The sequence below is a fragment of the Myotis davidii genome, unplaced genomic scaffold, assembly GCF_000327345.1.
Source record: "Myotis davidii unplaced genomic scaffold, ASM32734v1 scaffold143, whole genome shotgun sequence".
In the NCBI taxonomy this organism is placed as follows: Eukaryota; Metazoa; Chordata; class Mammalia; order Chiroptera; family Vespertilionidae; genus Myotis; species Myotis davidii.
This window is the reverse complement of record NW_006294876.1, coordinates 3,890,954-3,907,103: the sequence shown is the minus strand read 5'-3', so window position 1 is coordinate 3,907,103 and position 16,150 is coordinate 3,890,954. Positions and strand designations below refer to the sequence as shown.

The 16,150-nt window shown below is 40.1% G+C and overlaps 1 protein-coding gene across 1 annotated transcript in view; it reads right to left on the bottom strand.

Moving 5' to 3' along the window:
- The window catches only part of DNAH5 (dynein, axonemal, heavy chain 5), a 190,913-nt gene that overhangs the window by 3,731 nt on the left and 171,032 nt on the right, over window positions 1-16,150 (bottom strand). Inside the window, exons 71-77 of the mRNA XM_015567634.1 lie at window positions 14,460-14,679; window positions 12,862-13,067; window positions 11,991-12,194; window positions 9,732-9,947; window positions 7,876-8,088; window positions 6,534-6,686; window positions 5,966-6,197 (exon numbers count right to left, since the gene is read on the bottom strand). Coding sequence (XP_015423120.1) covers window positions 5,966-6,197; window positions 6,534-6,686; window positions 7,876-8,088; window positions 9,732-9,947; window positions 11,991-12,194; window positions 12,862-13,067; window positions 14,460-14,679 — 1,444 coding nt within the window. The remainder of the gene's footprint in view (window positions 1-5,965; window positions 6,198-6,533; window positions 6,687-7,875; window positions 8,089-9,731; window positions 9,948-11,990; window positions 12,195-12,861; window positions 13,068-14,459; window positions 14,680-16,150) is intronic.

Genomic DNA, 16,150 nt, shown 5'->3' with positions numbered 1-16,150 from the left:
AGGAACAGATGATTCCAAACCATTACGCCCGGTTAGACAAATAACTTTGAAGGGGAAAGTAAACATGCTATGTAGGTAGAACAGATCAGCTAAATATGTTTAAAGCCTTGGGGCTCCAGAAGGAAGAGCTGAGAGAAGTGGTTGTCGAAATGGGTGAGCCATCAGCTTTAGGGGCCTAAAGGCTTTAATAAAGCACCTGTGGGAATTTCACTTTCTAACTAGGTAATAATTTCCCTCTCTAGCCTACATTTTTCATCCAAATGTTATCATGTCATATATTCCTTCCATATCCAAAATAACCGAGTTACACAGAGGTCCCCATTAAATCATTCCTTTAATTTTTTAAATTTATTTTTTCCCATCACCATTTATCCTCTCTATGCCCTCTTCCACCTCCACCAATCCCTCTCCACTGCTGCCACCACCCCACTGTTGTCCATGTCCATGAATTCTCTTTTTTTTTCTTTTTACTCCATCCCTCCAACCCCCCACAACCCACTCCCACACGCCCAAGTTGTCTGCCTATCTCTAGCCATGAGCCTGTCTCTATTTTGCTTGGTGGTTCACTTTGTTCATTAAATTCCACATGTGAGTGAAATCATATGCTACTTGTCTTTCTCTGACTGGCTTATGTCACTAATGTTCTCCAGATCTACCCATGCTGTCGCAAAGGGTATTTAACCCCTGTTTTGCTAATAACATTTAAGATACTAAATAGAGAGTTCTTACATATTTCTTTTCATCTTTCAATAAGCATGTGAGAGAACATATCAATAATAACAACAGTAATAAAATTATTTATTGTATGCTATGTGCTGGACATCATCTGTATTATGCTCTCAACAACCCTATAACATGGGTATTATTATTAAATCCATTTTACAGATGAGAAAACTGGACCGTACAGAGGTGAGTTACTTGCCAAGGTTACAAAGCTGTCGGCAATACGGTAAGAATCAAGCCCCACCAGAATGGATCCAGAGCCTGTGGTCTTCATCTCGTCAATAGCTGGGATGTACTATGTGTACGTATGTGCCTCTGTGTCTTTGCAGGAAGATGTGAACATGTACCGAAGATAACTAGGTACCTGACTTCAAATCCTGGGTGATAAAGCCAGGGGAGCAACCCAAATGTCCAGGTGCCTGGCTTCCCGTCTTCTACCTGAAAATATGTGGCCCCACCAGTAGGCAGGGGAGGTGAGCCTGAAGCAAGAGGGGAGGGAGGCCATCGGGAGTGAGAGCTCATGTTAGCATAGGGCAGAGGTTTTTACTGTATCTGCCTCACTATGCACCAGAGAAAAATTAATTCACGACTTCTAAATGCAAGGGAGTTGCCCTCATTTCCAATGTAGCCTTGATTCTCAGGTGCCATCCCAGACACCGCAGAGACTATCTAGAAAATGCTTAGTCTCAAGCAGGACACTGACCACAGGAATTCCCAGAGGTTTGCATTCATCCCACAAGAGGCAGATGGGTCCCCATACTAGTGCTGGTAGGGGGGGAACCACAGGCAAATTACGTAATGTCTCTAAAGCTTAATGTCCTCATTTGCAAAATGGGCATGATATATCTTACAGAGTGGTAAAGATTAGATAAGTTAATATATGTGAATACCTGGCATCATATAATGTCTGGAGTGCAGTAGATGCCCAAGGTGTGTTAGATTTCTAATCCTCCCACCCCCTCTCCACACACACACACACACACACGTTTCCCAGACTCATGTTCCCAGGACGTTGATAGAGTTCCAGATTTAAAAATTGAGCTCCTGGCTCAGGATTCAGGAGCTCGCCACCTCCTGGTCACCCACGGGACTACTCCCACGCCCAGCCCTACATCTGCAGTGTTGGAAGGGGGCGGAGTCTACAGGGCATTCTTACAAAAATGCTTTCCCAAGCAGGAAATATCCTCATCAGCTGCAGGGAACGTGAGATCTTCCTCAGCCTACTTCGTGACCAGAAGTCCATATAAGTCTTGCTTTGTTCCCCCAAAATGTCCTAATCATGGTTTTCCCATCACAGAGCTACAGCACTGCAGCACATGTACAAGCATCACTAGCTACATCAAGCATGTCAAACTCGTGGCCTGCCGACCGCATGCCTCGCTTATTTGGCCCATGTTAGCCTTTGAGTTTGACATGCTTGATCTACATAAAAGGAGGCAGATCTCTCCTATATCTGCCTTTTTTCAATGTCCTTTGAAAACAGAGGACCTGAGTTGTGTATTTTTGCCCTCTTGGTGAATTTAGTATTATTTGGGCAACTTTCCCATGATGTTCCAACAAGAAACATGACTAAAATAAATATTTGGGGATATTTTACTCAATTTTTAAAGTTCAAATAAATCTCTAGGCATCTTTTTGAAAACAAATAAACCAGCCAGGTATGTAAAATTCAACGATGAATTATTTACACTGAAAACTGTTCTTCATCTTAACATGAAAACAATTCATTATAAGAATTTTAATTTCCAAACTGCACTTTTGTTGGAGTGCCCTTTGGCCATGAACAATGCTACACCTCTTTATCTCAATTAGAACCCTATCCAGTTATCAAAAATGAATGAAAATTTGATTGACAGCAACAGAAGGTTAGCTTTTTATCACTAAACAAACACCTCTCCAACAACAAAGTTATTTGGCAAAACAAGTTTCCACCAATTTCTATTGAAACCAAAAAAATAAGAAAAGAATAGAGAACTAAAGTGCTTCTTTTTTTCTCTTTTTCCCCCCCAAGTACTTTGACTAATGTCACTTTTCCTTTGTTTATTTTACTTCCTCCCTTACCTGCTGTTAATGAGCCTCACCGCTGACTATGCCCAGCGGGGGGAACAGAGTTCCAGAAAAACTTGTTCTTAAATAAAGAATTGTTCGTATTATAAAATTATTACTACTATGCTGAGATGTTCAACATTTTACTGCAATGGATTTTTTACAGTTAGTCACAAGAAATTTAAAAAAAGTAACCCCTAGCTCCATGTGAGAAGAATCTTTCTTTCATTTTATAAGGAAAACATTTTTTACATGTTGACTAGCTGCAATAATAGGATAGAGCACATTTTCTAAAATATGATTTCTGGCTACAAGACTACAGTGGGGCCTTGACTTACGAGTTGAATTCCTTCCGAGACCGAGCTCGTTAAGGAGCTCGTTAAACTCAAATTACTCTATCAACTCAATGCAAAAAATCGGCCGAGAGACAGCTGGTATCTCAAAAAACTCGTTAGTCGGGACACTCGTAAGTCAAGGCCCCACTGTATTTGATTATCATTCCTATAAAATAGTCCCTAACACAGCACCAAATACCACCCTGAGAACCAGGAAACACAAAGTCACACGCTAGCCTAATGCCAGGCAGACACTGTTTTCTCCCAGACTCGGCCAAGATATTCTGAGCAACACCATGGACACAGAACTTGCCGAGCACCCTCAGTTCTTCTCTTGCTCCATAAGCTCCTCTTCCTTCACACACCCTTTCTTTGTTCCTCAACACAGCCTACTTGTTGCTACCTCACGCCTTTCCCCTGGATGTCAGCAGAGCCACTTTCTGCCATTTGGATCCCAGTGCAATGTTCTCTTCTCAGCGAGGCCTTCTCCAACCCCCGGAATTATAGGAACAAGAACTATCTGCCATTAGTGTGTTCGCTTACAACTGATTCTCATTATTCATGGGACTGTGTGTATAAAGTCTCCATGAACACTGGCCAGTGCTGCACAGTGGTTGAACGTGAACCAGGAAGTTGAGGTTCAATCCCCAGTGGGGGGTGTGCAGGAGGCAGTCAATCGATGTTTCTCTCTCCCTCTCCCTCCCTCTCTCTTAAGTCAATAAAAAACATATTTAAAAATAATAATAAAATAAAGTTTCTGTGAACACTGAATCAGGGACCGTGGAACCTGTGCTCCTGGGGAAATACCGGGTTAAGCCGCTGAGAGGCTCTGGTCACATTTTCATCAACCCACGAATATGTCATTTTGTTTTATGTGTGTTTCTACTGAAAGACACCTCTCTATTATACATTGTTGACTCACTGACATTGACCTCCAGGCCAACAGCATTGTAACTCACGCCTGCATGAAACATATCTAGCACACGTGTTTTCTCCATAAAGCACATGGCAGTCTTTCTGCACTAGGGCACCAGGCGGCACTTCAGGACTACTCCTGGGCATCTTAAATAGCGAAAGCACACAAACGTGAAATGTAGCACTAAAGAGACCACAAAAGGACACTTGTTTACAACTGAGACACTGTCACCTTGGTCAACCTCAGCTGGGAGCATGCATGCCGGGAGCCTCAAATGTTTCATTGTTTTGTGCACGTCTGGGAATTACCATGAAAGCACCACAAGCACTGATTTCTGGGTTACAAATAAATTTAGCCAGTAGGTGAATTCATTAGTACAGAACCCATGAGTAACAGGGATTAACTCTATTTGCTTCTTTTTCAGCTAACATTCCCTTTTGAGTTCCATGACAATGGGGAGTCTGCCTGACCTTGTTTTCACTGTTGCATCTCCAGCATGGAAATAGTGTGAGGCAGATGGTCAATATCAAAGAAATATTCATGGGACGAGCGAGTGAGTGCATGCTTTTTCTCTCTGCCAAGAAAAATCTCCCTCTAACTCCCTAGCACACTCGTCCTTGTCTCCAGAGGACATCTCAGAAGATTCTGCACCTACCTCCCAGGCACAGTCTTGATCTCCTTCTAGGCTTCCTGAGCATTCTGGGTGTATCTCTGTCATAACCTGTATTAAGTTCTATTTTATTTACTCATCAGTCTTCCCTACTAAACTATGAGTCCTTGGGCAGAATCTGGTTCATAGTTACCTTTGTGTCCCTTGCACCTAAGGCCAAGGATAGTTTATATTAGGCATACAGCCAATGATGTTTGCTTAAAAAAATAAATACTCATAGTTTATAAACTCTCTTTTCTTAATCCAGGTTTCCAAATGGGACATTCATCTAATAGATGTGGATACTACAAGCTGTCTTTTTAAAAGATATATTTTATCCCTTGTCTAAAGAAAAATATCTTGTACTTCTGTCATACAATCAGTATTTCCTTGGGATTCACGATCATAGCTGCCTCTGGAGTTTATGGCTGATAACAATTATTTCACCGTGTGTGTGTGTGTGTGTGTGTGTGTGTGTGTTGTATACAGTAAACACAATTTTCCTTTAAAAATAAGAAAAAAAATAAAAATAAGATAAATTTTAATAAAATAAAATGAACAGGAAAGTCCGACATGTGCTGATAGTTATTGCTGAGATGTTAGCTGGGTAAAATGCAACAACAAAAGCCTCCAGAAAACATCAAGCCAACAATGGAAGCAGTTTATCAATTAGAGTTTCAATGACTTTGTCAAAGTAGAATAACATGTGTGCTTCAAAGAAATGGTATTACATTCATAGGCTGAAATATGAATCCAGCAATTTGCCATTGGCTACTGGATTAAGCTAAATGTCCCTGAATTCAATCTGGATTTCACAACCTGGCTTAAATCTCCAAGCTGGTGATGGCTCCACTCCAGGGAGCCCTGAGCAGTCCTGCCTAGAAAGCCTTCTTTCCACCTCTTGCCCCACCTCCTCACCTTCATCCTTCCAAGCCCAGGCCAGGCCCAACTGCCCTGCTTCACCCCCCTGTTATCTCACCCTCCTTTCCCACCACTTATTACCTATTCCAAACACTTGTTTCTTATCTCATCAGCTAACATTTTATGAGCATTCACATATATTTCATCTGCTTTATTAGATAAGCAAGATTTATCTAGAACTATTGCCTCTCCAATAGCACTCATGAACGTACCTAGTGGTCTATAAATACTCATTAAACATGGGTGTGAATGCAAAGGTAGCTGATAAAAGAGTCAAATTATCATTATATGATAACTAAAATAACAAGATCCAGTGTTTATAATGTCATTCAATTCAATAATACCACCCATCCCTAAATGCTCAAGAAAACTCACTGCTGTTTTCTGCATAAATCCTTATGACAGGCATCAACTCAAAGAGCACTTTCGGTTTGGACTCGACGAGCTTCATGTTCCTCTTGTCCCAGCCAGCGCCTTCAAGATACAAGCCATAGACGTACACACCCTCTGTGGGAGGGGCAGCGACGTCATCCTTCATCCACTTGGTGACTTCATTGCAAAGCACCATATTGTCCAGAGCCCAGCCTTTGTTGGCCCGAGTTATCTCCTACCCCGGCAAGAACAAAAGCAAAGGATGTAATGAGCAATTAAGGTTTCTATACTAGTATACAGAGCATACTGACAATGTAGCCTCCCAATTACCCTGACTCAAAGTAAGTAGAATGGTATTTAAAGTTAAAAAGATTCTCTCAGAATCGATACCCATGTCCCAAGTTAACCACTTCTACATACTAGTGTGTGTGTGTGTGTGTGTAAAAGTTAGCACCCATAAGAGAATCATTCTCTGTCTTGTTATATTACTTAAAAACTATAATGAAAAAAGAGAACTTTATAGAGGAAAATTATAAGAACACAACAGGTACACATCAGAGCTATTTATTACCTGCCGCATTGCAGTCAAAAATCCTTGGGGGTTAAAGAAGCCGGTCATCCAGAAGCAGTGAGGTCGGCCATTAAAAACCCAGGAGGTAAACTGGCAGTTTCTTTCTAAAAGTTCAGTAAACCAGAAACCCAACGAACTTGAAACCCACGACGCCTGAAATGAATGCATTAAAATAATTAATGCAGGTTTAATTTTGCTGCTGACTGGAAAAAAATGATGAAATACCAATTTCACCTTTAGAATTTAAAAGTCCCTAAGACGTAAATTATCCTGAAGTTCTTAAATTTAAGTTCTCCAATGATTCTTCCCGCTTAAGATATTATGATAGAATCAGCTGATCATCACACGAATACCAGATCGATGGAGAGCTCAGATGCTGTCCACAGTGTCTACTGTCAATAGACTCGCCTCCCACTTACACACATATTCATCACCAATTCTGCCATAAAGTGCTAAAATAACTATTAAATTTAACAGCTCTCATCTACTTTCCTTAGGTTACATTTTCAACAGATACATTATATAACAGGATCTCTATTTATTAAATGTGCTCATGGTCTAATCAACACTTTAAAATATATCGGTGGATAATAACTCACAGAAGCCTTACCCATTTATCACTTTTAATGAGGCACACAACAATTATCTTCTGGAGATTTCATCCCTTAAAATATATATTGATTTCCTTTGATAAAAGAGCAGAAATGGAAACACAGGCCCATTTGCCACCAACAAATTAATTGCATGTATTGCTTAAAAAGACATTCAGGTCCTCATTTTACTTTTCCAAATAGAAAATCATTTCTTAAAACCAACTCTGTCATTTAGCACGTTTACCAATAGGTAATCAATAAAGAACGCTTGTTATCTTGAGAGAGAGATATTCACATATCTACAAAGGAAGGAAAATGCTTCTCGCTCGATGGTGTGACTTTGGATATGTGTGTGCATCTCAGAGCATTCTCTTCAAGGAAACTAGTCTTGTGGCTGTTGAAGCGCAAAAGCTTGGGTTTGAATTCTGATTCCTGGAATAGGTGTGTGATTTGGGAAAAGATTTCACCTCTCCCAACCTCAAGTTCCTCCTATGTAAATTGAGGGCGATAAAATGTAAGACTTGAAATGAAATAATGCGTGTAAGTCGCCCAGTAGAGCACATGATATGTGGGGGATGCTACATAATTTCCTTCCCTACCAACCATCTAAAAATATAGGACTCTAAGGGGATTAGTTCCTACACAAAAGAACACTTGTAAGCCAATTTCCTTAGGTGCTTTCTGTTTGCCAAGTACAGCTATTCACAACAATAAGGTGATTAGGCAGAACCAGGGCAGCTTCTCCGTACTTTTTTCCACTGAGCAGGAATTCTGGCATCAAACATGCAATTCAGTGCATCCCGAAGGTTTTCACTCATGATGATGGTGCCATCGATGGCAAGCTTCAGCTCAGTCAGCGTGCTGCGGACCAGCGTGAGCACCCTCTGCATCCTGTCTATCTCCTGCCTCAGGAAAATGTTCATCGGCTGGAAGGCACCCATCGTTTGAAGCCTCTCTCTTACCTGCCGTGGAGACATTCAGTGCATGTTAAAAATTAGAAAGCTATTAATGTTTAAGTAACTGGGGCTTCTCAAAAGGTCCCAGATTTTATAATTTCATAAACAGCAAACTTTTTTTTTCACTGCCAGAAAACAGAGAAGAAATAAGAAAGAAAACATGTTAGATGACCAGTTGATTTTTCATCCCATGTGGGAGAGAACAGGCAGCCTTTGATTCACAGAAAGATGTTAAGCACATGACCACAACCATACAGCCTTCTATAGAACAACCATACTTATTGGGAAATATTCACTTGCTGTCAATCTAAGACTTTCAAACATACATATGGGTACAACAAATGGACTTGTACACATAGATGACCATTCTGCTGGCTTCCTCAAAAAACTGTATGTGTCATTTAAAAGCTTTCTGTTTTCCATCAAAGCATCCATCTATCCATCCACCCACCCACCCAATCATTTCCATCTTACAAGCATTTATTGATAATCAATCAGTCACTGTGCTTGGCTAAGTTGCTTTATCCTAGGGTAGCACTGACAAATTCAGCAAAAGGAGGGAGACACTCCTACACCCCCTTACTTACCATACTTATATATTTAATTTATTTTTAGAGATTTTCAATGCTTCAGAAATATTAATCACTACACAAGAGTGACCTGTTCCGTGATACTACATTGAAAGGTCTTTAGGAAAGCTGATTGCAGTATTGATTTCCTCCAAGCAAGGGGTCAGAGTTTCTTCTCAGGGAAATTATTCTCTGGTGATAGGTCCTTGAGTTTGGTCTGTAGTGCTAGCAGCTAAATGGCCCACTCGTGGAAAACAATAAGACACTAAAGAAACAAAATCCTGCAGGTTTCCTTCTGAAAACAGGTGGGAAGGCAGCAATATGTAAAGAAATATGGTGGCCGCATGATGAAAGCATTGCATGTTTAGTCCAGGTCATCTCTTAAGATAATATGGAAAGCAACCCAGTTACTTTTCTTTAAGCAAAAGTTTAAAAAAGTTATCAGGATAAATATTTTCACAATTTGCTAAGATGTCTAAAAATTAACTTTAATAATCATAAAATTGCTTAGAAATTAGTTGTATATTAAACAGACATATCAATTTTTTAAACCCATGAGATGAAGGTGCAGAGTTAATGATAAAAATACAGACTCCCTGAAATTGAGAATACTTGAATGTCAAGGTATACATTAAATTACACAACATGTTTTAAATAATCAGGTGCTAAACTCTAAGAATATATCACTTTCCTCCTAACAAATAACAATGATATGTACCTTGAAGGAAAGTTCTAGAAAAGGAATCCTAACCCATCCGTATACACTTGTAATTTAATTATGAATATTAACATTTACATCAGGTTTCCTTATTACTTATATTTTGAAATAACCACATTTATAGATTCAGAAACTTCTTTTCTGGTTTTTCAGGAAGTCAGTGTTTAAAATAACTTCTTTTTATTTCAGAAAAAATTATGTTTGCCCTCCTTCCTCATTTCCCAAACTGGACACATCCACAGCTGACTTTTCTTTTCATTTATTTTCTTTATTTTATTTTATTTTTTCCATCATCATTTATCCCCTCTATGCTCTCTTCCACCTCCACCCACACACGACGTTTTGTCAGGATTTCAACTCACCTCAAATGAGCCATAGTCAGGGGGGAGCTTCTCCAGCATGTCGTCGGCCAGCCGGGCCACCACGGCCTCCCGGGTCTCATCCCCGCCACCAGAGCTGTCCTTGGGCTGGATGCCCAGGATGGTGTCCAGCACGTCCTTGGCCAGCTTGCTCTGGTAGGTGATGTCGGCATTGGGGTGCAGCCCAAAGACCTCGGGGCTGTCGTAGGTGGGCAAACTCTGGACAACAAGCACCCCGGTAAGCACAGACTGCTGACAGAAGTACCAGTTAAACTGTACTGTCTTAGGAAGGAAACATGTTTTCATTAGGATAAGCCTTTATAAGAGATGTCTCAGTTGTGTCAGGCGACCATCTCAGCCATTTCTCCAGAAAAAAAAAAAAAAAAGCAAACGTTACCTTGAAAAAAATTAAGAAACATAATCAGCTCATGGCATTTTAATTTCTGCATCTCTAGATACTTTAATCAAATAGATGCTGTCATTTTTAGAAGATGTAATACAGAAAGGGAGCTATGAATTGGTGTTTTGTTTTCTGAAGGTTCGATCTGATTCAAGTCAGTTGTTTTCAAGAAGGTTGGATAACTAATGGTTACTATGTTTTTAAGATACCAGAAAGTGACAGTTTTAGCTCAGTTCGGGCCCAAATAAGGGAACTGTATTCACCTGGGGAGAAAGAGACATGGAGAAGAGGTAAATATTGAGAGAGCAAGAATCAGGAAGGAAAACAGACAGCAAGAGATGGAGAGCAAGTGACAGTAGCAGAACAAGCATGCAAAATTCCACACCCCCCACCCAGCTATTTGAAAAGCAAAAACTTTACCTGCAATTTGACATATACTCCTATGTATGAATTGTATCCTACACTTTACTGTTGTCTTATTCATATATCCCCCTCCTTTCTAGTCCCTTGTTTTATTCCTTTTTACATAATGTCATCTATGAGCAAACTCAAGTTGTGAAATGGGATGTATATAAATAAATATATGTACAGGCATATTTAAATTTATACCTTCATAGGCACTCTCCTATTCAGTGCCAATGATTTAAGGACACATATAGTATAATTAAGACACATCTATTTGTTGATTTGAATTACTGAAAGTATAAAGGTGGTAATATATAAGCTCATCACATTTATTTATCACAGAACCTCTAAATAAACATAAATTTAGCCCTTTGGGGCTGTGCGCTTTAGTTTGTTCGCTCTGAGATAAATCTTAGAGGCAAAAGAGATTGCTAAATAATGATCTAATTAATTCAAGGTTTAGAGACAGAAAATGTAGTTACCTTGAAACACAAATCCAATTTCTTCCCCAAATTTCCTGTCAAAATCTATCTTCTTTTTTCTTAGAGCAGTGTTTCTCAATCAGGGGTGATTTTAGCCCCCTAGGGGATATTTGGCAATGTCTGGAGAGATTTTTGGTTGTCACAACTGGGTGGGGATGCTACTGAAATCTAGTCGGGAGAGGCCTGGGTTGCTGTTCACCACACCCCCCAAAACAGCCCCCCCAGCACTTCCCGCACTTCAAAGTACCTGGCCCTGAATGAGGAAGCTCTTCTACCAGTGGACTCCTGCACATGCTCATACACTGTCCATCAGGCCAGGATTAAGGAGCAGATGTCCCAAAATAAGGCAAGTGGGTTGAAAAATAGAACAGACTGTGTCTAGAGCAGTGATGGCGAACCTTTTGAGCTCGGCGTGTGAGCATTTTGAGAAACCCTAACTTAACTCTGGTGCCGTGTCACATATAGAAAGTTTTTGATATTTGCAACCATAGTAAAACAAAGACTTATATTTTTGATATTTATTTTATATATTTAAAGGCCATTTAACAAAGAAAAATCAACCAAAAAAATGAGTTCGCGTGTCACCTCTGACAGGCGTGTCATAGGTTCGCCATCACTGGTCTAGCGACTGCCTCTGCCCTATCATGACAGGTGACTCACAGAAAGAGAGCTCCAAGGAATTGGTGTAGGTTCCCCAGTTCTGATCTGCTCAATCTATCACCTCCCCAAAAAATATTCTCCACTGAAGCATTAAAGAGAATAGGGGAAGGGAATTCATACAAAACACACACAAAACAAATATAAACATTTTAGTCATTAGGTAAAACACACATAAGAAAGCATCTGTGGTGGAAGGTTCAATATGCATCACCATTAAAATTTATACTATAGGGAGTATATAGAGTGTAAATAAAAAACCAAAAGGCCAAATGCTGGGGTATTTATTCTAAGCATAAAATTCTGACATTGACAAACCTGGATATAGTGAAGATAGTTATCCACTGTGCTGCATTTTGGAATACTGTATCCTTGGTAAAAGCTGAAATCTGGTGCAAACATATTTTCACTGAACCAAACCTTAGCAAATGTATTCAACAGTCTCTTATCATAGTCATCGGTGACTCTGCCTCCATATTGAATTTCACCTATCATGTAGCGGACAGTAGACCAGGAGACACCCTGGGAAAAAAATGTAGAATAATTGTGTAAAACTAACTACTGTCTCATTTTCCTCACTCATTCATTCATGCATGCATGCATTCACTCATTCGTTCATTGCTAATTTGAAAAGTGCAGAAATAAAATTAGGCAAACATAGTGATTATTCAACTCATCTTCATGACTTGAAATAGACTCTACATTCATATTTTCATATTTTAATTTCAATAGAAAATGTTAATTTTTTTAGAATATTGAGGCAGTTCTTTTTAAAGCACATACTTCAAAAGGAATCTAGAATTCATTTTCATTTTTGACTATTTTTTTAAAATAAGTTCCTCCACCTATCCCCCCCTCCCTCTGAAAAAAACAACAACAACACCCTGTTAGGATGTTTAATATGCAATGTCAACTTGACTGAGAAATTAAAAGATAATAATAATTTGTTTATTTTTTAGCTGAAATCAAGAGGCAAGTGTGACCCGAGTTGCTATGAATTAAAGATGACTCTGCAAGCACAGAAAATCATCACTCTTATAAGTTTCACTCCAAAGCTGGGGGATGAGAGCCATGTTCACTTGGGGACCCACCCTCACTTTTTACTGAAAGTATAAAGGTAGTAATATATGATAAGCTCATCACATTTATTTATCACATGTGTGAGCATGAAGCAGCTCACACACAGTACCTTTTTGATATCCATGTCATCCAAGTGGTTTTGGATGAACTGCACGGTGGCATTAAAGTCCGCTTGATTGAATTCATAAGGGATGTTCCACCCTAGGGGACCGAACTTCCGCCTCTCCTGGACCGTGGAGTGCAGGAACGCCACTGCGTACAGCATAGGCTTCCACTGGGCCACCGTGCTCACATCCAGCAGGTCTTGGCTCACACCTGTGGTGGTCAGCTGGGTGAATATCTGTATCATCTCTCAAACATCTCTATTTTCTACTTAAGTTATTAATTCTCTTTGTAAATTCCTAATATTAAATTTCACTTATCTGGAATTATTTTTATGACATTCATATGGCAACTATAATTTAACTTTTGCATATCCAGGGGGCATTTCTCTCTGAAAAATCTGCAAAGACATTTGAAGGGAGGAGGGGCTCACTAACGTGATTCAAGTTCCTGCCAATCTAACAAGATAATGTGGGGATAAAATAGAGGTGGAAGAATGATGGCAGTAAAATAAATACTGCTACTATTACTACAACCACCACTACCAAGTAATAATAATAATTGTTACATTATTATTATTTGGAGCATGTGCACACACTATTTTAATTAACATTAAATTGTTAATACTATATATAGAAGCCCATTTCAACCTGAATGTATTATTGAAATAATAATTATGATCACTGTGTATGTATCTATATTATACATATAAAATCATGTTTTTTTGTTTGGTAATCTTTTTTCACTGTCATTACCCTACCAAATCCACTTTATCCCCATATTACCTTATAAATTGGCAGGAATTTGAGTTTTGTTAGCAATTCCAGAAAAAAACTCTGTAGATTTTTCCAGATTGATAGAGAATTATTATTATATTCATTATTATTAAGGACACTATTCTAATCATCATAGATAGATTTTATTGTCCCTGTTTTACATATGAGGAAACGGAAACTGGTTACCTGAGTGACTAACACCCAAAAGAACAAAGCAATTGGTTCAGAGAGAACCAGAAACAGATTTCTGACTCTGAGGGCCAGGATCTTTCCATGACCATGAGTCCAGACAGGGAGCCATGGACAGAGGAAGCCAAGGCAAGAGAATACTCTCGGCTCTGGCTTTGAATGGAGGGCATGTTAGTTGGGTTCTGCTGCTTTTGTTTGATTTCTAACTTAGCTATGGTTCTGACATTCCGCCATGTGGCTTCATGAAATGACGGGAGGCCATGACTTTAACTCAGCCTCTCCTCCTGGGAGAGGCTACTGTCCTACTTCAGGGTTGGAGCCCAAAGACCATGAATGACAAAGATATAAAATTTAAATATTAACATAAAAAAGGCAGCTGTCTAGTAGAGAACAGTACAGGCCAAAGTAAAGTAATATGGGGAACACAAGAAAAAATAAGGTGGGAATTCTGAGCTCTGACACCTTCCACTGCCAGGTTGTATTCCATAGGAACAGCACAAGGGACCATGTGTAACTCATCACATAAATAACAGTGCTATTTGCTTAACTCTATCCTAGCTGATTCTGTTTTTACAATTTCTTTACTAAAACAATCTAAGTACAAGAACTCCAGTGAACTTGGAAGGATTCCTCCACTCACCGCCATACGTTCTCTTCAGCCCTGCCCGGAGGCCCTGCGGAGGCTCATTGGCAAATTTAATGGCCATTTGCAGGAGTGTGATGGGAAACTGCTTATGAACCTCAGTGGTCATCCACAGGCGGAAAGCACCGTGTACCATCTCAGTTTCTGTAACCATGTCCATTAGCTCATCCATGAAATCGAGTCCTAGGTGGCAGTTCTGCAGAAGTGCCCATCCTCCCTGAGTGAACAACAGTGAATGGAAACAACCTATTTTGTATTTTTCCCAGAGACTAAATTAGTGCATTCTTTAAAAATTAAGTAATTAAAATTTAATAGAAAAACACAGTACTTTAATCAAGGTCAAATCTAAGGGTGCAATAATGTTTCATTGAGATATATTTTCTTGTTCCATGTACTGGTCCCACATTCAGCAGGCCAGTTATAATAATATATATTAGAAACATGAAAATAACCAAAGTGAAGATAAAAAGAGATAATAGCACTTGTAAGTAAAGATGCTTGATTGAAAATATCTGTTTAGCTTAGCTCCTTCCCCGCAGTCCATGAAAACTACAGTGAAGGGACTTTTTCATGAACTCTTAAGGACGAAAACAGTGAAGGTGAAGACAATATTGATAACATTTAAAATGAGCTCAAGGAAGCTGAATCTTCAATGGACATTCAGGGCAAGCTGAGGTGTAACCTGATTTTTACCGCATAACTCCCAAGACACTCAAGAACAGGTGACAAGAGGCCCCTCTGGAAGTCGGAGAAGATGGGCTAGCTCAGTGGTTCTCAACCTTCCTAATGCCGCGACCCTTTAATACAGTTCTTCATGTTGTGGTGACCCCCAACCATAAAATTATTTTCGTTGCTACTTCATAACTGTAATTTTGCTACTGTTATAAATCCTAATGTAAATACTGATATGCAGGATGTATTTTCATTGTTATAAATTGGACATAATTAAAGCATAGTGATTAATCACAAAAACAATATATAATTATATATGTGTTTTCAGATGGTCTTAGGCAACCCCTGTGAAAGGGTCGTTCGACCCCAAAGGGGTCGCGACCCACAGGTTGAGAACCACTGGGCTAAGACAAGATTGGAAGTCCAGACCCCAGCCACGTTTCTGTCTCACCTAAAGAAAGATGAAAAGGAGAACCGAAGATGGCGGCATAGGTTAACGCCGGAGATTGCTGCCTTAAACAACCAATTCAAATTAAGCCTGAAAAAGGGAACGGACAACATCCAGAACCACAGGAGGGCTGGCTGAGTGGAAATTCTACAACTAGGAGTAAAGAGAATATCATATCCAGACTCAGAGGAGGCGCAGTGCTGAAGTGAAATTCTCAGGTGCGTGTGCGCGCGGAACGAGCTGGCGGCGCGGCACGGAGGGCACAGTTGTTTACAATCGGGAGGGAGCATCAGACTCTGAGCCCCAGATCCGGGCGAGTCGCTAGGGACGCAGACTCAAACGGGAGAAGCGGGACTGTCTGGCCTCGGTTGGAACTCGAGGGCAGCTTTCCCTCCGAGGTACTTGCAGCGGTTGCTGGGACACTGAAAGGCAGAGCCTCTGGGGACGGGACTGAGAGCAGCCATAACTGCTTGCTCCTGCCCGCCCTGTTGATCGCCTGGGACCCGCCCTGCCCAAGCCTTGCACAGAGGCATTTGCTGGATAACCTCAGGTAGAGGCTAGATTAGCA